The 24812-nt window shown below is 36.3% G+C and overlaps 1 protein-coding gene across 1 annotated transcript; it reads right to left on the bottom strand.

Annotated features, from left to right (window-relative positions):
• Positions 1-24700, bottom strand: LOC129874482 (myosin-1-like). Its single transcript, XM_055949772.1, has 23 exons — positions 23737-24700; positions 18477-18578; positions 17888-18031; positions 17651-17801; positions 17531-17558; positions 14483-14648; positions 14319-14382; positions 14184-14197; positions 14014-14098; positions 13371-13474; positions 13087-13225; positions 11118-11236; positions 10861-11013; positions 10696-10785; positions 5454-5531; positions 4995-5153; positions 4634-4840; positions 3495-3700; positions 3269-3404; positions 1620-1749; positions 1380-1526; positions 1041-1108; positions 1-863 (listed from the first exon to the last, which is right to left on the bottom strand). Exons 1-23 carry the CDS (start codon positions 24058-24060, stop codon positions 204-206), a joined length of 3474 nt encoding a protein of 1157 aa, XP_055805747.1. The 5' UTR covers positions 24061-24700; the 3' UTR covers positions 1-203.
• Between the last annotated feature and the right edge of the window lie 112 nt (positions 24701-24812).

Raw genomic sequence — 24812 nt, forward strand, 5'->3', positions numbered from 1 at the left:
TGAGTGTTGAACACAAATATGATTTGACTATCATAAAAAATGATCAACTTTACAGAAATGCTGTATTTCAAATTACATACTACTACGAGTCTCACATTATACTAACATCCCCTTTCACTTCTATACAAACTTGCTCACTGCACAAAACCCTGTCTTGGTATGTAAAGAAAAGACACTGATCCAACTCAATAAGGCAATTTAATTTAGTTCAACCTTGTGCTATTCCTCCTTCCCCACCATTTCTTTTTCATTTTGTCACTGCCGCCTTCATCACTCCCCAGTTTATTCAGAATCACCTTTGTTTCTCTCAATCTTGATCCGTAATCTTTCTTCCAAGCTTCAAACATCTGCTTCAACCTCCTAAGCTCACGATCTGGACTCAAGTTAGCCTCAACTTGACCTGATTTTACTTCCACCAAGAACTTAGCATCGTCACCAAACACTTGACTCCTCTGCTCAAACTCCTCGGCTAATCGGCTTATGACACTAAGACCTGCACTCATTGGTCGTACTCCATTGCTTTCTCGGGCCCTCTGGTTACTTCCTGTCTCCCAGCTAGACTCTTTCTCATCAGTTGGATTGACAGATGCATCAGAGTTCCTCCTAGAATCATCAAGGGCTAAGCTTCTTTTGGCAATTGAAAGACTTGACTGCAGCGATCTCATTTGTTTCTGCCATATTTCTTCCATGGATTTCATTTTCAACTCATACTCTGACCAACGATTCTCATACTGCTGTAGTCTCTGGTGAAGTATGTCATTCTCCTCTTCTTTTTCTCGTAGAGCAGCTTCAGCTCTAAGGACTCGACGTTGTAACTCGGCCAGGAAAGAAGATTTCACCAGCACCTCTTCTGACTCGTTACCCTATAAGAAGCTAACCAGGATAAGAAACCAATAGAAGAAAATGGGCCCACTGCTAATTAAGATGAATGGTATGCTTTTGTCAATAACATTAACTAACAAACATGAAAAGCAATGAGTGCACAGTAAAGAGACGCCACAAAAAGTTGTCATCCCCAATTTAAAGCCACCCATGATTACCTTTCGGCCTCCAAATTGTAACAGTCCAATGTCTCCTGAGCATCTTCTGACTAACCAGCCACGAATCACTGGAAAAGAAATTCAAAGAGGTTAAAAACTATAACATAAAGTTTAAAAGCCATGTCAAATCTATTGGATGAGCAAGTCACAAAATTGTCAAAACCATAGAGTAAATATATCACATTAACAAAATACGAGGAGTCTATAACTACAAAGCCCAAAATGTACAGCTATTTGTGCAAAACTATCTTACAGCTAATATCTGTTGTTTATCAGTTCATGCAAACTAACAACAAGTTACTCATGTCTGAAAAATTGCAGTGCAGCTTTATCTATTACCAGATTGTATCACAGTTGATGCATCATGAACATTTTCATAAATCTTCCTTTTGGTCCTGCCTCTTAATTGCTTTTGTATACACACAGCTGCTCTGTGTCTCTGTAGTAATATTGCATATTCTTTTCTAGCTTTCTCACCACGTACAACTGTACAAGAGAAAGCATGCAGCAACAGAGTCTTAAACCCTACAATAAGCCAATAACAGAGAAGCAAAAAGTTCAAAGTTCAATAAAACCGACATGACTGAAGTGTAGCAATTCCCCTTCGAAAATGTTTGAGATCTCGGCGAGCTTTGTGACCTCTAAAACAACTTTGAACACGTAAGATGCCATGGAGAGTGCGATTTCTTGTATCTTCAAGAACTCCAATCTGAAAAGAGGTAATAAAAAAACAACTCATTTGAATTAGCATATGGAACAAATGAATGTACGCTCTTTAGTTTGGAGAAATAATTATTTTAATATAATCTTAACCCATTTCTGGCAGATTCTCAAATGGCATGGTCTATAGTGGACATCTCAATAGATGACATGGATGGTTGGGAGCAAATTTTTCTTCACTTTTTCTTTTCTTCCTCCAATAAGTACAACAACATACCCAGTGAAATCCCACTAAGTGGGGTCTGAGGAGGGTGAAGTAGCACTACCTCAAGGAGGTAGAGAGATTGTTTCAGAAAGACCTCGGCTCAAGTGCATCAAACCCAAACTCAAGTACAAGAACAAGAAAACAATGAAGAAAGCATAGCAGTTAATAAGAAAAGCAGTGTAAAGTCTACGGAAAGAAACAGTAACAGTAGCAAAATAGTGTGATAATCGAAACACAATAATGAATAAACAACTCTTCCTCCAATAAGTAAGTTGGAAAATAAATGTTAGGATGGCAAAGTTTATAATAGAATAAAAAAGGGCAGTCCGGTGCACTAAAGCTCCCTTTATGCGCAGGGTCCGGGGAAGGGCCCGACCACAAGGGTCTATTGTACACAGCCTTACCTTGCATTTCTGCCAGAGGCTGTTTCTAAGGCTTGAACCCGTGACCTCCTGGTCCCATGACAGCAACTTTACCATTTACGGGAACAAAATTTCAAAAAGCTTGCTTTAGGCAATTGTGCAGCAGACTGCATAATTTATATTACTAGTTTCAACCATCTTTCTCGGGAATCTAATTTAGGAAGGGAAGACAGAAACCTGACTGACACAAGTACCGAATATATAGCATATTTATGCATCAGCAATTTCTCACTGAAACCCAAATGGAGCAAACACTATTTTACATAATTTAATATATATTTACATTCATATAGATCTAACAAATGCTGTAAGAAAAGAAGCATCACACTGGCACATGTGTAAGTTGAAGACGAATGAGAACATCAGATGCACTTGGCCTTAAGCTAGTTCTATTCTATCCTTTAGTCACCTTTCATAGCAAGAAAGAAAGACGTTGGACTCCAGCAATCTACAACATGCGATCTTTATATAATTCTTTAATTGTTCTAAATACTTTCTTCTCCCTTTCTCTACATCTGTAAATTGTAATAGAGATTGTACAACTCCCAAGTGAAAAAATTCGTACAATTCCATGCAAAATAAAACTTTAAATGAAAAAGAAACGAAGTAATGGAGTAGAAGTCTTGGGGAAGTCCAGAGAAGAGAACAAGGTAGTTGCAAAAGGGTGTATGAGCCTCAATTGTACGATACAGGATACTCATAGGTAATGACACGTGCTGGCAGTAGAATTAAATAAAGACTCACGGTCATGGATGATAGATCTACATAGATTAACCATATTGACAATTAAAAGCCCAACAGAAGTGCACACAAGGAAGGGAGGAGAGGCAAGAAAAATGGGAGCAGAAGAGATAATTGGGGGTCATAATAGTATTCCTGACCTGTCCAGTTCGGAAGAACAACTTTGTGAAACCAACTTGGTACATATCGGGCAGAATATTGAACTGATGCAATATTGCAACTGAGACACTGAGTGGATCTTGTGATGCAACATGGTCTAATAAAAGGAATCCATACCTGATGTAGAATTCCATGATGAGAGTAAGAACTCAAGCATACCGAGAAATAAACATAAAATAAAGCATTAGTGATAATACTCCATCCCACCTTCTAGCAAACTTCTGATGGGACATCCTGGTAGGAAACCCAGACCTTGATATCCGGACTACCTCTAAGACCCCACAACATCGTAATTGCTGCAATACAAGTCCTTGCTCATACTTTCCAGGAGACTGAAAATTGTTGGGCTTGATACAACGTATGAAATGTGGAGTAGTGTTCTCTAGTCGTTGCATTAGTTGGAATAATTGTCCCTAGCAGCAAAAGAAGAATCAAGATGGCAAACATAAGTTGAATCCAACTACATCATGAACACCCTTCCCCCAATGCAAAGAATAAACTACTTCATGTAGCCCCACAATCTACGTAAATTGCTACAGTCAAACAATAATAATTTTGTCATATAATAACTCCTTTAAACCACCAGTCCTCCAACAAGTTATCTGGATTATATGATTGTTGAATATAATTCAATAAATCAACCAAATTTAATTTATGTTAACCAGGGTACTCAACAGGAACGTATAAAACAAGCTTAGCAAAGTCTTAACTATATTTACCTGTGGTTTTACTTGAATAAATATATAGGAACGAACATGATTGCATTGGTGATAATCTTACACACACTTTTTCTTCTCTTTTCCTTCCTGTAGTTTCTGCTTAAAATTTATCATATGGTGGCCCCTAAAGGTAAATGTCTATGCAAGACATAAGCAGGAAGCAAGTCAGTGTAATTCCCAATTTGACACAATTTTGATTAATTGGTTTGGGGAAACCAAACTTGCTGTAATTGTCACAATCTCGCCTAGGAAACCCTAAGAGGCTCTTTTTCTTTTTGAAGTCTCGATGTATAAGATTCCTCTACCAACGCATTCAACTTCATGTGTTAGATAGTTCCATTGAGTCTCTGCATCTATCCTTTTCTTTTGTCTGAACCTTTATTTTATTTGGAAACAAGATTTGGCTCAGGATTGCCGCTTTTGTTAATTCCAGGGTTTCTCTAAATCTGAAGGCAATAACTTACTATGTTTCCATACCAAAGCTCAATCTTTTTGTTCCGACAGCAGCATTTGGACCATATCAGCATGTTATCAGAATTCATATAACCTCTGTATTTTATTTTTTTTGGTTAAGAAAAAAGAAGAAATATAAGAAAACAGGAGATCCTTTTAGATATGTAAAAATACCTTGAATTTTGTGGAAACACTTAATTTCTGGGAGTCTGCTCCACCAGATTTGTACAATGGGCCAACAACAGGCTTCTCAGATTGAGAAAGCATATTTGATGCAAATGTTTGAGGAAGGTGGTACTTGCAAGAAGATAAAAGCTGAATTGAGTTGGAGTGCAGTAAATCACGATTCTTCTCAAGAAATCCAGTTGTATCATAAGTTACCTGGTAACAAAGAACTATTACATTTCCCAGTAGAAATAAGTAAACATAAACAAGCCATTCCTATCACTACATTATATACACAGAAGTTATTCGGGGTAACGGGGATGTTAGAGGGTGAAATGGGACAAAACAAGTATGTCATAAACAACCATACCTCCCCTGCATAATGGCTTACTGTAAAAGCCTTGCCTCGTTCCCCTCTGAAACAGAGATTAGAATTTAGATGCTGCTGGAGTTTATTGGCAAATGACATGTCTGTGCCATTAGGAAAGGTGGACTCCTCGTCTAACAGAGATAGCAAACCCAGTGGTTTCTGCATAAAAGAGAAGTTTTAATTCACTGAAATTCAGCTGAACCAGATATATACTTCAAGAAACACTAGACATGGAAAGCCTCTGTTGTGACAACTTGGTTCCTCCATCAAGCAGACATTTCAATTCATAATTCAGTCTTAAGTAACACCAAGAACAAAACTTAGGGAATATGCTTCAACGAATGTGACCACATAAAATGTTTTATGAGAACTCCTAAAAATCACTAGAGAAAAAGTAAAAGAAAACAATTTAAATGGCCAAGGACAGTTAGACTTATTTAAGAGACTGCACACACAGACCTTCTCAAACAGATTTAGACAATTTTGGTTGTCATCAAAATCAACTTTAGTCCAATCAATGCCATCTTGAATATACTCCTGGAAAGAAAGTCAGCTGTTAATGAAGAGTTAAATATGGCTATATACAAACAAAACAAACTGAAGCTCCTGAAAATTGACTAAACCACAGCCACAAGCATCCTTCTAGTTGCCTAATTGGTAAATGTAGTGCCATGCATGTCAGAGTTGTTCGAATAGGAATATAAACAAGAATAGTATATACAATCCCACTTAGAATAGGAATAGGAATAGTATATAGAATCTTACTTGGAAAAGGATTATAATGTAGTGTTCTAGTTGGAAAAGGAGTCTAATTTAGTGTCTATAAATAGAGTCGCAATGTAATAATGTAGATACACAATTCAATAATATTTTTTCTCATATTTCTCACAAGAGTAAAAGTGTTGTCCCCTAATTCTGCTTGGTGGATTAGCAAACAGTATTTATGCTTAACACCAAAATATCCTTATTCCACCATACGCTTCGAGACTCCTTAGGCTAACAACTACTGAATTGGAAATCAGTATTGTTGATATATGATCAACATGCTAAATAAGCCTTAAATAGGTAGAAGCAAATATAGAAGATCAACATGAGGCAGGTAGAATCAAATTAAACAAAACCCCTTGAAGTCAGCATATTGGTGTCACAATTATTTATTTATTTAATTAATTATTACTTTGATAAATGCTGTGACAATTAAAATTTGGAGCAAACTTACTGTATATCTATAGTAAATTAACAAAGAACCAATGACAAATAAATGTAACCAACAACAATAATAAAATTGATCACCTGTTTTCAAGCAAAAATTATATTTTTTTATCGTCACAAAATTACATTCCAAACCAAACAGGAGAAAGTATAATCAAGTAACACACCCATTCTCCCAGAAACTTTCTGTAAACCATTAAAAAGGCCTGCTTCTGCTAATCTCGTCAATTTTGATTATATGAAGAGATGACCCATGAGAAAATATCCAGCCAATTCCTAATTGAAGGGTCATCCAATTTGAGATTCAAAACGGAGGTTAAGAACAATTCTCTCATTCACAATATTATCACTGTTCTCACAAATATCTGGTGAACATGACAACCCTTTTAATTATTCAGTATAAAAACTTATTTTGGGATAAAAATAATGGTGCAAAAAGACAGAAGATGGCATTTTTATAGCTGTACAAGATCAAAGGTGGATATCATATTATGCAAAAGATAAAGCAAATGTGGATAAGGGTGTCCAGAATGTCCAGGGAAATGGGAGATTATCACCTCAGGAAGAGGAATCAAATTCAGGATTGGAATAATATGATACAAATACCGTTTTGGGTATTCACTTTGAAGAAGACAAGTCAGCATCAAACTAAAGTTATCTCCATCCCATCCTTTACAGAAGAGAAACTACTAAATCGTCAGGGTTCAAAAAAATGAGAGGTGAGAAGATTTACAAACTTGGAGATCCCTTTCAGAAGATCGTTTTAGACAGGATGACAAAAGTGCTAAAAACTTGGTCTGAACGTTGCACAAGATGACAGACAGGTCGAGGTAACAGAGTTAAAGCCAAAACAAAGAAACAGAGCAACAGGAGGGCAAGTGAAAGATAGCAACTTCTAAGATCCACAAAGTGGGTACAGAAAGAAGACCAAATTAAAGGGAATAATAAGTTTATCTCAATACTTGAACATTTTTTGATTAAAAGAAATTGGGATAATTCCCCAAAATACTTACAACTGAGGGTCTGCATTGGGGTATGGTAGCCACCCACCGCTGCGGCTGCTCATCTGATTATCAATATAGGTGTTTATTCTAATCTTTCTTAGAATATTAAGTGTCACTGAAAGCGTATTGAGTCAAGAGTAGTGTTCTCATGTGAGATATTGTTCCAAGTTGAAAAAACACCACATGTATCTTGTATTTTATCACCTAAAAATTGGTGTACCTTACACTCATCAAATCTAAGTAGCTCTGACTTGGGTGCAATTGTCCGATACGGGCGTAGATCTAGAGGTCAGATCCTTATCGAAATTTTAGATTCGAGGTATGGATCCGGGTAAAGATACGGATGTAGAAATTCGGCTAAAAATAATTCAAATATCTAAAAATAGATTTGTCAAAATATGTCTAAATTACCGGTTGTTGATGGGAGGTGGCAAGTATCCTGTGGAATTAGCTGAGGCATGCAAAAGATGGCCCGGACACCATGGTTATCAAAAAAGAGTCTAAATTATGAGACATTATGTGAGAACTTACAAGGTATAATGAGGAGTTGAATAAGAGGAGAATCTCAGAAGGAGATAAAAGGAAAAGGACCGACATAGAAATTCCAATATACAATGTATTCCATTTTCTTCAATTTCACCTTGACTTTCACTTTGATTACTGAAATTATTACATTTGTCCCAAAATTTCTCCGTCAATTTTGGTCAAAGTACCTAAAATCGGTTGACCAGATCTAGTACGGATACCACATCCACGTCGTGTCGACACAGGCGTGGCACCGAGAGTGAAGAGTCCGAGCAACTTAGCATCAAATCATTAAGGCTTTGATATATTCTTATCTTCTAATATCGTATCAGTGTCTCAGCAATTTTGGTAAAGTCTAAGGTAACTTCAGCACTTTCTCCTACCAGTACTCTTTTGTTGTCTGCTCAGCAAAGTGTTCCCTTCTTTCCTTTCTTTTTCAATGGCTACTTCGGCCAGTGGCACTGCCTTTTTTTCAGGCGACTGCTCTAGTAGAACCACATGTCTTTCTTGTGACCACTCTAGAGCCTCTCCCAACCACTTTGACTTCCAGAGACATTGCATTTCTTTTCCTGTGATCGTTCAATATTAAAATGCCTCTTTCAGGTAACTGTTCTGACAGCGTATGCAGCTTTCCGGTGATTGTTCTCATGCAAGATTTGAGGGGCCATAGATTTTTCGGCAAGTTCCCCAACATGTTGTTTGGCATTATTTACTTCATATGCTTTCAAATTAAACAACCTGGATTTGGTTTTCCCACTTTATTATGATGTAAAATTATTTTTTTATTGTAAAGGTCAGAATATTAAGTGCTGGTGTTAAGAAAGAATGAACAATGCTTGCATAAGATATCGCCCCACACTAGAGAAATATCATGTCTTATTTCTAACACCTATAAATATGTGTGTTTTGTATTCATTAAATCTTTGATAAGTTTCTTCACTTCTCTTATTTCTCAAATCCTTGTTGCGATACTTAAGATTCACATGGATACAATGGGTGATGCCGGGTACAGTGAAGGAAGCTTTGCAAAATTGGACTCATAGAAGGGGGGGAACAGAAGCTCGAAGGCATGGTGTGTTTCCCCTTTAGAAATCATGTGGGTCATTAGGAAAGAGAGATATAGGAGGGCATTTGAAGGGGTGGAACTAGATTTTGTAAAAATGTGTAGTGTTTTGTCTCTAGTTTCTTTTTGATGTACTTATGAGGTCCCTACTTTTATAGAGGATTGGATCTCTTTTGTTGAGAACCATATTTTGACGTAGGTTCTCTTCTTTTGGTATATGGCTCGTCTATGGGGTTTCCCTCAATTGTTAATAAATTATTTACCTTATCAAGCAAAACAAAAAACTTAAGATTCACATTCTTTAATAATGCAAACCAACGGTAAAACTAAAAGCTTCCTCCTGCAAAGCGATAAAAATATAGAAGACGGACGACAGACAAAACTAGACCACCTTCACTGTGGTTCACTGACTTAAGATATCGAGAGTAAAGTCTTCGATATTTGGGAGTTAAAGTTTAAAAACCCATGAAGAAAAAGATTCCAACTCTATAGTTAATGGATAAAAATTGTTCTTGATAAAACTGAAACTAAACGATTTCACGCCATTTTGTAAAACTCAATTAGGTTAACTTTCCCAAGTGAATTATCATCTGTCATTCATTCCAATAACAGGAAGCTGCTATCGAAATGCCTCTTATTGGAAAGAATAGCTAATAGATGTTTTAATAATTAGGAAGCAGAACCACTACCACTGTGAAAGGAAAAAAGCTTTCTTGATCCGACATCTAAGAGGCTGCATCACGCTCAGTCAAGCTTATATTGTACCACCAAATGTCTATTCACTCTGTCACATTGATGATGCTATTCCTCTTGGGACATTTATTAAAAAGGAAGTTCAAAAGGTGCATCATGTTAGTTTAAAAAGAAATTTGTTGTCACCGTCTGTTTAAAAAGTGGAAGTATACAGCAGTATGTTTATTCCAAAACTTTTTAGATGTTTGAAAAATAGTTAAAATTCTCAACCATACTGGGCAAATGGATTCTAGATTGGTCTTCATGGTATCATGCTGTAAATATAAGTACTCCCTCTGTCCCTTATTTTGTGCCATTGTTTGACTAGAAACAGAGTGTAAGTAAGTAAGTAAAACAAGCCAGACATTTATATGGCTATAAATCATCACATCAAGGATAAAATGGAAATTCCAAAGTTAAATGATTCTAAACATAAAAAGGTGGCATTCTTCTTGGATAAACTAAAACATGAAGTGTGTCACATATATTGGGGAGACGGGGAGTATAATTTATGAAACTACTTGATCTAATAATTTACCATATGAAGTCTCACATGTCGAAATAGGCATACAGTAAGAGCTGAAATCTACTACTCCCTCCGTCTCATTTTATGTGGCATTGTGTGACTAGACACATAATTTAAGAAAGAAAGACTTTGAAACTTGTGGTTTGAAACAAGTCATAGACGTTTGTGCAACTATAAATCATCTCATAAAGCGTAATACAACACACCCCTATTCCACCTTCCCCCACTTATCTCCCAACAGCAATCTCAAAAATAGCATCCAAGTTATAAGTATTAAATACAGAGGACCTAGCAAAATCAAAGAATTCAAAAGATCTACAATCTCTAGTAATTTGACATTAAATTAAAAATTACAGCTACTGCAGAACATCCTCCTCTTCCCAAATAAGCACGCTGAGAGTTTTTCTCCGTTGTTCTTACATGTTTTTAGCCTAAAGCAAAAGTATTTGCAATCTCTACATGGTTGCAAACATTCAATCAAAATCATCAAGGAGGTATGAAAACAAAGAGAAGATGACATGTGCCTCAAGTGAAGATACGTATTTAAAGGTATCAGGAGCTTGAAGCCTGAAAGTCAGGTGCAAATATATTCAACCAAAGGCATCAGTTTCTAAAAGGATTAAGTAAAGGGGTCATCACCTCCTGTTCCAACTTGAACAAGTGTCGGTTAAAGTGTTGTTGCAACCTTTCATTGGCATAATTAATGCAGAACTGCTCAAAGCTGTTCCTCTGGAAAGGAAATCAAAGTCAGCATAATCAGAAATAAAGGAAAGATGAACTAACCAAGCATTATAAACCCAATACCTCGAATGATTCAAAACCATAAATATCAAGAATGCTGATGGATCTTCCAGTTCGACGTTTGCCAACTGCAAGTGACTTGTTTATTTGTTCAACGAGCCAGTCAAACAGACAAGAATAAATTGATTTTGCCAATGCATCTCTTGTGTCAGTAGCCTAACAAATTGACAGAAAGATCAATTGTTAAAGGACTTCTTAAATGGTCCATTCGATCAAATGCGTCTAACAAGCTTTCAGCAGGCCATCTAATAAATCATTACCTGAGATAGTGTTAGCTTTTGGACAATATCATCATTTCTTACTCTCATTTTTCGAGTTGATAAAGCTAGTTTTAGCTCTTCCACACCACACCCGATTAAAGTTGAAACAGTTGTTAGGCCTACAGAATTAGACATCAAATAATATCAAAGAGCCAACAATAAAAGTATGATACCATTGTAGTTTCTTGGGATACTAGACAGGTCTAACTGATAAGGATAAGAAGATTCTCCTAACATACTTTAGAATGATATACAATTACTCAACAGAGTCTTAATCTCAAATTAGTTGAAGTTAGCTACATGAAACTTCTATAGGCATTCTACTCTAATTATATCACTAATTGTTAGGCCTATCCGACTTGCAAAGCTTTAATTAGTCTAGATAGCCTCCTTCCTGAACATCGACCTAATATAAGTGCAACAACTAAGTAGGCGTTTGGCCATAGGATTTGAGAACCCACCAACAAGTTTTGATTTGAAATCAGCATTTTGTTTATGAAATCTGCACAAAATTTCAACTTCAATTTCAAATCTTGATTTCAAATTCCAAAGTCTCCGAAAAGTAGGATTTAAAATTCCAAATCGTGATTTCAAATTTTTTAAAATATAAAAAGTTGACCCATAAATTTATATTTTACAAAAAAGGACCCATCATTTTAAATTTTACAACAAAAAAATCATGCTCGAGCTCGACGTGAAGAGATTGTCCATACCATGTGGAAGGATTATATTAAAGGATAGTTAGTTACTACTATAGTTGACTAGTGGATCTTTGTAAGATTATGTGTATTTGTAAGTTTGTAATAGCATGTAATTGCAAGAATTTATTTATAAAAGGAACATGAAGACTTGTGATTTATTCATGCGTCACCTTAGATATTCCAATACCTTGTTGTGAACTATGGTATGCTCACTTGATAAGATTGTAAGAGTTGGAGAAGTTTAGATAGTTTTCACAAATTGTGGGCCTTTTATGTCATGAGAAAAAATACAACTTAAGAAATCCAAATTGCATGTCCAAACAAAGATTTCAACTTGAAATTATGTCCAAATGGGCCCTAAATATGTCACAAGTTGGTATTGCTCGTATTGTTGAGTTACAGGTCCCACATAGGTATAAAGAGACACCCTATAGATTTATACCAGTAATGTACCATCCACTTTTGTTGATACTTATTTTTTCCCACATGATATTGGAACCAACTATTGGTAAGCCCATCTGCATACTCATAAGTCAGCATTCAAATTCAAATTGAGTTATATAATGCTCAACATCTGGTGTAAAAGGCATCTAAAGGTCTTTCTAAGGGGATAGGTCATTCCACCAACAGCCTTAAGGTTTTGGCTAAATGTTCACATTCTTTCTTTCCTTTAATATCATTGTGTTATGTTATTAACTAATCAGAATTGATTCCATGAGATTATAAACCATTGAGCTTTCCTCTATATTATATATCCATTTATTATGCTGATGATTCATAATCTGATAACTTTGAAGCTAGTTGTCAACCTATTGCAATCGTCCGCTTTATCCGAACTAGGAACTAGATGCGCTCAGCAAATGACTACACAAAGAGAAGTTGAAAACTAGTGTTTTATGTGGGTTAAGGAAAGCAATACTAAATAATGCCTCAAGGATTCGAAAGTGTTTACGCAAGTCTAAAAGTTGGTCTAGTATCACACGGTTAAATTACATCCAAGGAGCATGATTATGTGACTTTGGTTTATCAATTTTTTTTATTTTTCTTATATGTCCCATAGTTAACTACAAACTTTAACTTGAGTCCACCAAAGTATTACATATCAAAAGGGGGAAAGGAAGGTGTCCAAGTGAGAGTAAAGAGTGACAGGAAGAAATAATTGCAAACAATCCCTACAGACATTTCCCAAAAGAATAAAACTACCACCTACTAGGAATTGGAAAGGCCACAAATAGCTGAAGTGATTATCTTTTTACTTTCAAAATTACCTTCATTCACAACTGGCTCAGCATGGTTTTCATTATCGACAGCTGTAAAAGAGATATTTCCAAGCCATAAAACTGCAGCTAGCATCGAAAAAACACTCTCTTGATACTCCTTGCTGATATGGACAACATCGAGTGCTTCCTAAAACAACACACCATATTTAGCTTCTCAACAAGTTTTAAAGAAACAAACAAGATCAAAAGTCAATTGGCTTAAACATAAAAAGTGAAATAATTTTTTCGTGGAACAAGGATCAAACTTGATTTGACCACTGGAAGAATATTACCATTACAATACGAAATTGTTCAGCATCATCAACCCCAGAAATTGAGTGGCAATTGCTTTGTCTCAAATAGTTATACTCACTCACATCCTTCAAATTTAATTTTTCTGCAGATGACGCACAAAGAGAGATGAAATAACAATTAAGTGTCTGACAAATATAGTCATAACTTTTAAATTCAAAACAACGTACACAGATTTAAGTTTATCTAAGGCATAGTACTGGTCAGAAACCACTATAAATCTTAGCACATACTATCATTCAAGCCAACTTCCATTTTTGTTGAGCTGTACCTGCTTTGTACATGCAATTCTCGTCCAAAACCTCTCATATATTGATATTAAGCTGCATTTGCATGTGCTAAACTTCGATCCTCAATTAAAGCAAATACACATTTTTTCAGGAAAGGATTGTAAGGAGGATAGGGAAACTGAAATAAGGACTACCAATGTGCATTGCAACTAAGGTGAACTATCTTCCTCTGAAGATAATCCACAGGTCATTAACAGTATCTATGACATTTACAATAAACAATGGAAGTGCCAACCAATAACAGCCGCATCATAAAGGAAAAACATCTAGAGAAGATGTATTGAGAGATCATACAATGAAAATCTCACCCTCATATATGTTTATCAGTTCATACCTTTGAGAGCCCCTGGAGCTCCTGCACAGAGCTGATAAAATATATGATATGACCTTTCTCCCTCGCTACACTGAACCACTCTGGACTGTTCCATAAAACTTATTCATTAAGTTTATATTACAAAAAATAAGATTTGCTGTCGATCAAGGCAACTCAAAGGGAAAAAGTACCTTTTCAAGTAGAACTGTGAAGATCGAGAAACCATGCCAGCAGTCGAAGGAAAAGTACAAATACATGTCAGCCACTTGATTTGACTTAAGTACAAAAATTTGATTTCAATGAACTCGTACAAATTGCTGTCTTACATGTTTGAATATTAGCCCCAGATATTTTTCCAGTCTCACTAAAGTGAATCTCAATAAGCTTCCCCTGTCAACAAATAGTTAACAATTTCTCAAAGACTCGGCAGACATCTTGAAAAATGATTACAACGTCAAAATTCAGTTCAGGTTAAAGGAAAACTACTTACAAATCGACTTGAGTTGTCATTTCTTAAAGTTTTAGCATTACCAAAGGCTTCTAAAATCGGATTTGTTTTCAGAATCTCATCCTCTATTCCACTACCACCTCCAAGGGCAGCCAAGTATTGCATTGCAATCTTTGCTGTTTCAGTTTTTCCAGCTCCGCTTTCCCCACTGGGTATGAACAAATCAAGGACTATTTTAGGATACAGATTATCTAAGATGACTTAATGCAATAAATTACTACTCACGAAATTCTTGAAAGTCAACACATATCACAAGCATTATAGGAAATCAAAGAGGATCATCTGTAATAATCAAGAAGTATGGTAGATATAACTACTAGTCAGCGTCTAAACAAAAAAGAACGTAGATTAGTCTAACTCCAGCTAGCAGGAAATAAGCACACTAGAAAAGGCCAATCAGCCTAAACGATAAGAATGCATGCCTTCGTGTAAGCCACCTAGTGAGAATAACAAATTACCAAACTAATCATCCACTTTCCACTCTGAGTTTACCAAAAGTGATCTCCTTAGTATTATTTCTTTTTTCTTAAAGGGAATATCCTTAGTGATGTTATTTGTGCCAAAAAGCATATAATATGTAACGAAACAGTAGTAGTAAGAAAAAAAGTCTGCACCTAGTGATCTCATTAAAACAAAAAGTCTGCACCTAGTGATCTCATTAAAACAAATCGAAAAGGAAGTTTGGACAATCCAGGCCTTAAGAAGGGCCTTTGCTTCTCATTGAAAAGTTCTCTTTATCTCTAACCACATGTATGAAAACATGCATTGTAAAAAAACTGACTTATTTTGATGAGACATACATTTAGAAATAGGACCTGATTACCTCACTATGATTTCCTGCATTTATCCAAGCCTTTCCTAGCATAATAGGAATAATTAAATATTTTGGCAGCATAAGACCATCAATCTGCAGCCGTTCGCCGTACAGTAAAACATGCTAGAATTTTTCTCCCCTTTGATATGGAAAAGACAGCAGTCACAGAGATTGCCGACTTCTATGTGTTATGTCGAGCTGAACTGGGAAAATGATTTAGGGTTTGTCGCCATAAGGACTAATGAGATATGTAGAGGGACACGTGTACACGTATGGAGCAGCCAGCAAATAAATGAAGGATAACACGGATTGTGATCATACAGCGCAGAATTAAAAGGGGAAGTCATGATATACGGCTAAGGATTAGCATCAGCTAACTAAATACCTAACAGACTCGAGCTGGACAGTTATGCGAATTCTGGAAAAAATCCTAACCACCAAATATCTTCTCTCTAATGTCTAGCTTCTCTCTCCATCTCTTCTAACATTCTTCTTCCTAATTCTTTCAGGGAAATTACAGAGGAACTCAAGCTTGTAATGGAGTATTAAGCTTAAAATTACCCTCTTTATTTTCATCATTCAAATGTGGTTACATTGTATCAAATTCACAATCAATAAAATTCCATTTCTGTCCTATTCCTTGATTTCAATTTACATACATTGCAGGATATCACAATTGGTATCAAAGCATAAGCCTGGCCTTAAAAGATAACAATTACAGAGACAAAGGTCTAAATCGGTGGAGGATAACATGAATAAACTCGAGTCACAATTGCAGAATCACATGGCTGAAACAGGTAAGAAATCTGAAGCCACTGATGTAAAGATTGATAATCTGGGAAGAGAGCTTGACATATGATGGAAACACTTCTGCCGGTGCAGAATGGCATCTTGGGTAGTTGTTATGGTCCATTGCAAAGTCCCACATCGGTACAACAGAATGTTGATGTGGGGTATTTAACAACCGGGGCTCTCCTACCTTAATAGCTAGCTTATGAGGTGTGGTTCTCCCTGTTATACAATGGTATCAGAGCCACCCACTGCTCTTTGTACCTGTCATGCCTTGGATGGTGATGCCGGTATGGCAGTGTTTGTCTGGGGCTAGTAATGTCGAGCGCACAGCTGTCGAGGATGACGGAAACAGAGCGTGGTGGTTTGTTATGGTCCATTGCAAAGTCCCACATCGGTACTACAAAGTGCTGATGTGGGATATTTATCACCCTGGACTCTCCCATCTTACTAGCTAGCTATTGGGGTGTGGTTCTCCCTAGTTATAACACTATGACATGTCCTTGCCTTTTTTTTTTAATCACCCAGAAATCCCCGAGCCCATGGCCCACAGTTCCAATTAAGGTGAATAATAGATCAGGCCCTCTAACTTTCTCCAATTAAATACCAAGCTTTTGTCTGCAGCAAGGTTGGAACCCATAACATGTGCCTAATCCACATATCACGTGTTGCAGTCTTACACTTTGAAATTGTGTAATTTTGGAAAATAGCATATTTTTCTAAAAGCTTCCCCCATTATCATTTCCAGCCTTTACCTAAACTTCCCTAGCAAACAAGTTTACTTTTGTTTGGCATCAACTGCTGATACACCCCAAATCAAAAGGCATACACCAACAGTCTGTTGCCAATTGAAATGTGAGAAAGCAATTTAGCATCTTCATTCCTCTATATTACAGAAAAAATAGCAATGTCACAGATTTTCTTCCTTCTAAGATTATGTCCTTTCTATTTCTTGTACTTAAACTTAGTGTACTTTCTAGATTCTCATCTAACTAATCATATCTGGTAACTAAGGAGATTGGCTCCCCTAGTTGTTCCCTGTGCCAGCTGTTATACAGCATTACTTTTTAGCAAGTCTTTATATACATGTTCGTACAATATATTCTCATCTAACTAATCATATCTGGTAACTAAGAAGATCGGCTCCCCTACTTATCTAATTTTCGCATGGATATCAAGAGATTTTAAGTCTTTTGAGATAACTTCTCTCCATGTCACAGGTGCATGAATGGACCAGTAAGTTAAAGCAGTAAATGCGGAGCTCGACAGCAGAGGGGGCAATAAAGTGATGGGACAAATAACATTTGTTTTAAAAAAAAATTAAAGTAGTGTATATTAGTTAGATGAGATTCAGCTCTGAAGATTCGAGAAGAAAGTGGATATTAGAAGACAACAACCAAAAAATATAAGGCATTTAACTAGCTGACCTTATAATGATAGACTGATTCACTTCATCTGCAGAAAAAAGGGAACTATGTAAGATTTATCATGATTGCCAGGAACTATGTCGGCCTCAATCATTATTACTGGATATACATAACAAGTACCTCGAACCATTTCTCTTATTGCCATATCTGTGATGGCATATACATGTGGGCTCTCAACGGATTTACGTTTATAAGCTTCAATGTAGTCGTTGCTATACAATGCGACTTTCTTAAAAGGATTCACAGCAACAAGAACAGGGCCAGCTTTTGTCTAAAAGATATGAAGAGGATAAGAAATAAAGGTATAAGAATAAGAAACCTCAAGAAAAAGTTAACTACAACTTGATTAGGGCATACATAAATCATATCTCTATTGTATCTGTACTGAAGATTGTACAGCACTGATGGCTCATTTAGATAACTCAATTGCATAAGATCATCCACACCATCGAGAATATCAGGATTTGCAGGTATTAAATCATCAGCTTTAACTTTTAAGACCTGATTTGACCAAAAACAAACAAGGCGTGAGATTAAATCATATATTTGAACCTTCACTAAGCATGAAAAGACTTTTAATTTAAAGAAGAAAGAGATGTGTTTGTAAAATAAACTAGGAACAAGAACTTCAAGAAAGTTTGACAAGTAAGATATAGAGCCCTTAGAATAGGAAGAAGCATGGAAGTGACTGGGAATCTGGGGAGGGAGAAAAATGGTGGTACAGGTTGGAGCAGGACAAGGGTAAGGTACACAGAGGCCATGATGAAATGAAAATGAGAGCAGACAGATGGGTGAAATAAAATAAACATACTTCTTTTTTTTATAAGGCATCCCTTCTTTTCAACTTTTTGAACAGATTGACTAGAGAACTGCCAAAACAGTTTGTTTCTTTAATCAGAATGCTCTGTAAGCAAATAGATGAAAGAATTTAAGCAAACTGCCTTACTTTTCCTTCAGACAATGATATGAGAACTTCATTTCCAGATTTCGAAATGAATGTTCCCAGCTCCCAGCTCCCATCAGCTAGTTGAAACCATGAATGAAGCTTCTGCAACAAGCCCGTGCCAAAAGTTCAAAAAAGAAGATAAGAAAATCATTAAAAGGGGGAATATGTTTGTGCGATCAAACCAGCATATGATGACTACAAGCCAGTAGAAAAGATCTCATCGACCAACCCCACACATAAATTATGAGGGGGGAAATGGGGGATTATCCTGCTTCAAATCATTGCAAAGGTAATAATAGCACATGTTGAACATTACTTGTATACATCACAACCCAAATCCAACATAAAATTCAAAAGAACTTGAATTCAAACAAGCAAGAGCAACAATTTGAAGGCTGTCATTGACTATTTTAAGTCTAAGAATTTTTCCAAAAGCTGTCCACGGGTGAGATAAACTAGGCCATCTTTTGGCATTTGCACAAGATCCAACACTATAAAGCACTTGTCAAGAACCAATAAAATATTCCTGGATTAACAAAAAACCCGGTAATTGGTTACAATCTGTCTAAGATTACATCCTACCCTCCCCAGACCCCACTTGTGGGATTTCACTGGGTATGTTGTTGTAGTTGTTGTTCTGTCTAAATTTACAGGTTGCACAGAAACAGTGAGATGCAAGTTTAACTTAGGTGCAGCATCAAAAAATCAATAAACAACCTGTGTGTTTGCAAGCTTCATGAATGGTAGTAACTTCTCCAACTCGTTTCCTCCTCCTCCCAGACCTCCCCCCCCCCCCCCAAATTCCAGTCTCCAGAGCCATTTCAAAGCTACTTCAGATCATTCAACATCTTTCCAAGCGTTGTAACTGTGTTGAAGTATGTGACTAACTCATCTAAAATCTTAAGTTTGTTAGAAAGGGAACGCTTTTATTTATTTAATCATGTCTTCAACATGCCCCCTCATCCGTAGGCTTGATTCTTTTTCATGAGCTAAAAATGGGGAATTTTTTTCTAATAATAGGTAGCGGTGAGACTTGAAAACAGGACCTATGCTTGCTGTGGAAAACAGGACCTATGCTTGCTGTGGTACCATGTTGAAATATGTAACTTACTCATTTAAAAGCTTAAACCATTAGATGGAACTATTATATATTTTATAATGTCTTCAACAAACTCAAAAAATGATAACTTGTTCGGTTCATGAAATCCATCCATTTGCATGACCTTAAAATTAATTGGGGAAATACCAATGGTATTGGAACTCTGAAGAGGGGATTTAAGCATGAATCTTTTGAAACAGGAGCGCACACGAGTTTAGTATAACTAGAGACTTCTCTATGAGCATAACCACAAACTTGTACACCAGAAGAAATACTATACAATCACTCACAATACCAGAAATTATTGAAAAGTTAAAGTCCCAGATTTTCCTTTGGAAAGTTCCTGTCACGATATTCCCAAAAGAATTGGTGTACTACACATTCTACTGTACTCACAAATTGTATCCCTTTAGTGAGCAAGGCTCGGACAATATGTATCGCCCCATACTCCTTGGCATAGACAGACTTTCAAATCATTAAGGCTCTCTCAGAAGCAGATGCATCTCTCATAATTCACAAGCCAATTACATAATGAGAAACAAGGGAGATAGTCTTCTATCTAAGAACAAAAGATGCAGTATGCATTATGTTTGATTCTTCTGCGATTCACATGATGGAAAATTCATACTTCATTCCACAAAAAGAGGAATAGGTAACCTCTATGTGCTGAAACTTAAATAGATTATTTTCACACTGCGTATAGTAAGTTGATCATCTTCTAACTGTAACACGGAAGAGAAACTCCAGAAAGACATTCCTACTTAAGCCAATGTTTACAAAAAGAATTACCAACAAAAGCAAGCCAGTTTTCAATCTAGCAGCTTAACCAAATCCTAGTAGAAAGGTTGCAGATATTGATGGTTTCTGGGTCAACTTGTATGCACCTCAAGTAGTCCACTGGACAACCTATCCAGCCACAAACACAGGTTAAGGATCTTGCTCATAGTGGCTGAAACAGATGGCCTCACACCAAATGTTGTCGCTGGGATTTGAGTCATCATCAGATTGATACTCTCGTACCTCAACCTCTAGGTATCGCATTGGGAATAGAAAGGACAGTTGTTGATAAAGCATTCTTCTTTATCCAGATTATGAAGATTAGCATAAGCACCTCTGGGGACTTTATTTCAAGCAACCAAATCAGAGAAAATTCAACCTTTAACAGGTAACACATTGGAGAAAATGTCACCATCCCTTATAAAATTCCATTTCTTGGTAAGTCATCCATAGTAGGAAACATTACCCTTAGACAAATAAAAGGATATATCTCATTGTTCATAAAGCATTTTCTTCTCCAGATACTGGGGAAAAAACAAGCTCTCTGGATACTCCATTCCAAGCTACGGATCAGAAAAAAGTTAGACTATAAGCCACATACTTGGAGAAAATGCTACCAACCCTTCTAAATTTTCATTCCTTTATGGGAGTCATCCATTGTATGGAACACTTCCTTAATTACAAAAGATGTTTCCATTGTTCATCCGCGCTACTGTTTCTTTCGTAATGAACAACTATGCAGTTGTATAAGATTCGAAAAGGCAACAATCTTCAAATAGAATTATCCACCATTTCTTTTGAGTGGATTAAATACTACCCATTTCATGAGAGTCTAGTTTATAAAATAATACTGCATTCCAATCAAATGATAGGAGTACATAGGTAAAAGATGAACTTACTACAGAATGGTAAGGTTTGAGTATTTAAGATGGGCACAAGAATCATGTGATCTAGAATTTCCTACATTTCTTTAGGTAAGATAACAATCTAATATATACACCAATTCCCTTGTAGGAGAGATTTGCCCCGAAAAGGAGATTCTTCCAGATTAGTTAAAAGGGGGAAAAAATTGATTTGTTAAACAGCTATAGTAAAATTTACGAGCAAAAAATAAATAAATAAACAGATAAAATTTGAACAACTGAAAATTGTATAATGATGCCTCTTCATGTTTCGAAAAGCAGCTAAAACTACTATCCCCCGAAAGCACCGCACTCAATGCTGAGCAAAATAACAGAGCAGAAAGAAAGACAACACCAATGTTACCAAAAGCGAAACGCAAAAAAGCTCTAAGGTTTGTTAGGGCTTTAAGTTCAAAGCGCAAATTAAGTGAGGGCTTTGATGAAAAAAGGCGCAAATGGAGAAAGAATATGCAAATATGTATGTTTAGGCCCAGACTAATAATTATATAAAACAAATACATGGAGAAAGAAATTGAATTTTTTTAATGATAAGTGAAATATCAATAGTGTCGCCTCTTCAGGAAACGCTCATTCGCAAGGAAAAGTTTTTCTTAGAGCCTTGATGAAAGACACTAAAAAGCACATTAAGCAAGGTGAAGCGCTTTAAGCGCACCTTTGACAAAACTAGACAACACAAGAAAAGAGATGACCCAGTGCTGATTTGCAGCCTACATCACATAAATTACTCAATATCCTAAAAAAAAAGACTGAAATTTTAAAATAACCCGTTCTTCATATTTTTATGAATCGAGAATGATATTAGTAGCTTCCAGAATTCTATTTACTTTGAAGATATCATTACCAATATCTTGACACTCCAGAAAATTTCTTCCAAGATCTTACAGAGCAGAACTTACAAACCAGCATCTAAATAAAGATAATTGGTTTAGTTTTTATTATAAAACTAGCTTATCATTTTTCTGAAAGAAATGATACCAAAGTTGCCCTCCCTGCAAAGTATAAAACCCAATTACAGACGATGAGCCAAGAAGCTACTGATAACTCAGAAAGCAGTGTTTTGAGAAGCGAGAAGCGGAAAAAAGCGACAGGGGCTCGCTTCACAGAAGCGAGAAGCGAAACGCATGCTTTTTTCAGAAAAAGCGCTATTTAGTATAAAAATATAAAATATAAAATATGCATAGATAATAAAATATGCCCCATTGGCATATTCACTTCAACTTCAACTTCATCATCCATTTCATCATCATCAACAAGATTAACCATGGATGCTTCAGGATTCATTTGAGTTTTAAATTCATTTTTTTTCGTAAAATACTCTTTTATTTCTTCCTTCACACTATTCGGGACCTTTCAACACACTTTAACATCTTATAACCACCAATAAGATGCTTCTTGTGATGAAATATTCTGCCATTATATGTCATCACAAAAAACACATTTGATTTTTGTGTTACTTCCCATGGCAATTCCATATGCCCAAGCTGGATTCCTTTTTTGTGCCATTAAGAAAATACAACTTACTACAAAGCAAAAATAGAATAATAATTCAGTCACACAAGTCAAATTGTCAAAACAATAACAGAGCAGCTGCAGCAAAATTAAAAGAGCAACTGCAGCAAAATTTAAAAAACTAAATAATAAAACAGCCAGACTATGTGGAAAAAAAAACAGAGCATATGCTTTATCTTCAAAAAAATAATGGCCAAACTGCTGAATAAAACTTGAAAAAAATAATTCTTCGCAGATGGCAGTTGCGCAGAAATAGAAAAAGAAGAAGAGAAGAAGAGATGAAGAGAAGAACATCGCAGCAGTTGCGCAGACGGCAGAACTGCTGAATGGAAATAAAAATAGAAATAGAAGAAGAGAAGAAGAGAAGAAGAGGAGAAGAGAAACTAATCTGGTTGAACTGTCGAAGTTGAAGAAGAAGTCGCAGCAGCTTGGAACAATTAATTATAAGTTTTATAGATTTTTTTTAAAAACAAAAACCTAGTGCCGCTTTTTCAAAAAAAGCGAGCTTTTTTCTCGCTTCTAGATGAAGCGTGCTTCTCGCTTCTCCCATGAAGCGCACACTTTTTTGAAATTGCTTCGCTTCACGGTGTTGAAGCGCTAGTGCCTCGCCTCGCTTCGCTTCACGCTTAAAGCGAGAGCTTCGGCGCTTTTTCACTACACTGTCAGAAAGTGCACTAAGAATCAGCTTCCTAAGCTCTCAACCATTCCTAGAAATCACATGAGGGTGTACGAGCCGGGCAACTATAAGTGACTTTCATCAAGTAGTATACCAGATTAAGCCAACAATATTATAAGCTGAAGGTATTACTGATGAAGCGAATATGATCACAAAGATGGCTTATCTAAAATTCAATCAAGCAACCAACAGACAAACAGAACTTCAAATCTAGAAATTGCATACAGACGATACCAATAAACCAAGCACAATCGATTAAAAATGATTATCCAATACCTTTTTTGTCACATAAGACGTGGTGTCACTCCATTTCGATTCTACACGAGACGAGGCAAATGCATTGGCGCTCAGATCATCATCACCACTAGACAGGCTTTCTTCTACAGAAAAGTTCAATCTACTATAAGGGGATTCATCATTATATCCATCAGCATTACCATTAGCCTCATTCAACAATTCTCCATTCTTGGAGACAGTATTGGATGCCATTCTTTGATTGGCCGCATTGACAGTCTCAGACTTGTTCAAACCAAATGCATATCCCACTGGCAGTGATTTGATGGACTGAAGTGATGGCGTGCCTTTAACTCTCTGTGCCATTCTTCTTAGCAATGTACTTCAAAGTAAAGCTCTAACAGCACAATCAAGATTCTAATAATTGAATCAAAAAGCTAACTTTTTCTTTCTTTCTTCTTCTACAATAATAAAGTAAATCAAAAGGTCCCAGTGGGCTTATCTGCCAAACCTAATGGAGGGGACCCATAACAATCTAGCTATACACTCAACAAACAACAAATAGTAGTTCCTCACTCAACAATCACACCATACTCACCAATATCAACATCATTTCCGATTTATAGTATTCTAAAACAAATAATTGGGTCAAAAAATCCCAAAAATTTTCAGTTTAGTATAAATCTGTAATCCAAATTCTTCCCTTCAATTTTGCACAACAAACTCACTGCACTACAAGAACAGGACAGAGCCAAGATGGATCTAGCACTTTGACAAAAAAATGGTAAATAAAAATTGAACCACTCAAGATGTGTTTGTTAGAGCAAAAAAGAGAGAAAATAGCAAGTAAAAACTCCACTTCTACTGACGAAAAGAAAGGAAGGATGGAAGGGAAGGGAGTCAAAAGCAAATCTAAGAAAATAGAGAAGGAACAGCTTTTGCTTTAATTCTCTTTTCCTTTTCCTTTTCCTTTTCCCTTTCCTTCTGTGAATGTTTGGTCTTTCACCGTACACACCACATCATTTTGAAAAAAGGGGAAAAGGAGAGGGTGGATGTAGGTGAGAGGGGGGGTGGGGTGTGTCACCGTGACAGCCTCCAAAATTCAATTTTTTATTTAT

Source organism: Solanum dulcamara, chromosome 11, assembly GCF_947179165.1.
Source record: "Solanum dulcamara chromosome 11, daSolDulc1.2, whole genome shotgun sequence".
Taxonomy (NCBI): Eukaryota; Viridiplantae; Streptophyta; class Magnoliopsida; order Solanales; family Solanaceae; genus Solanum; species Solanum dulcamara.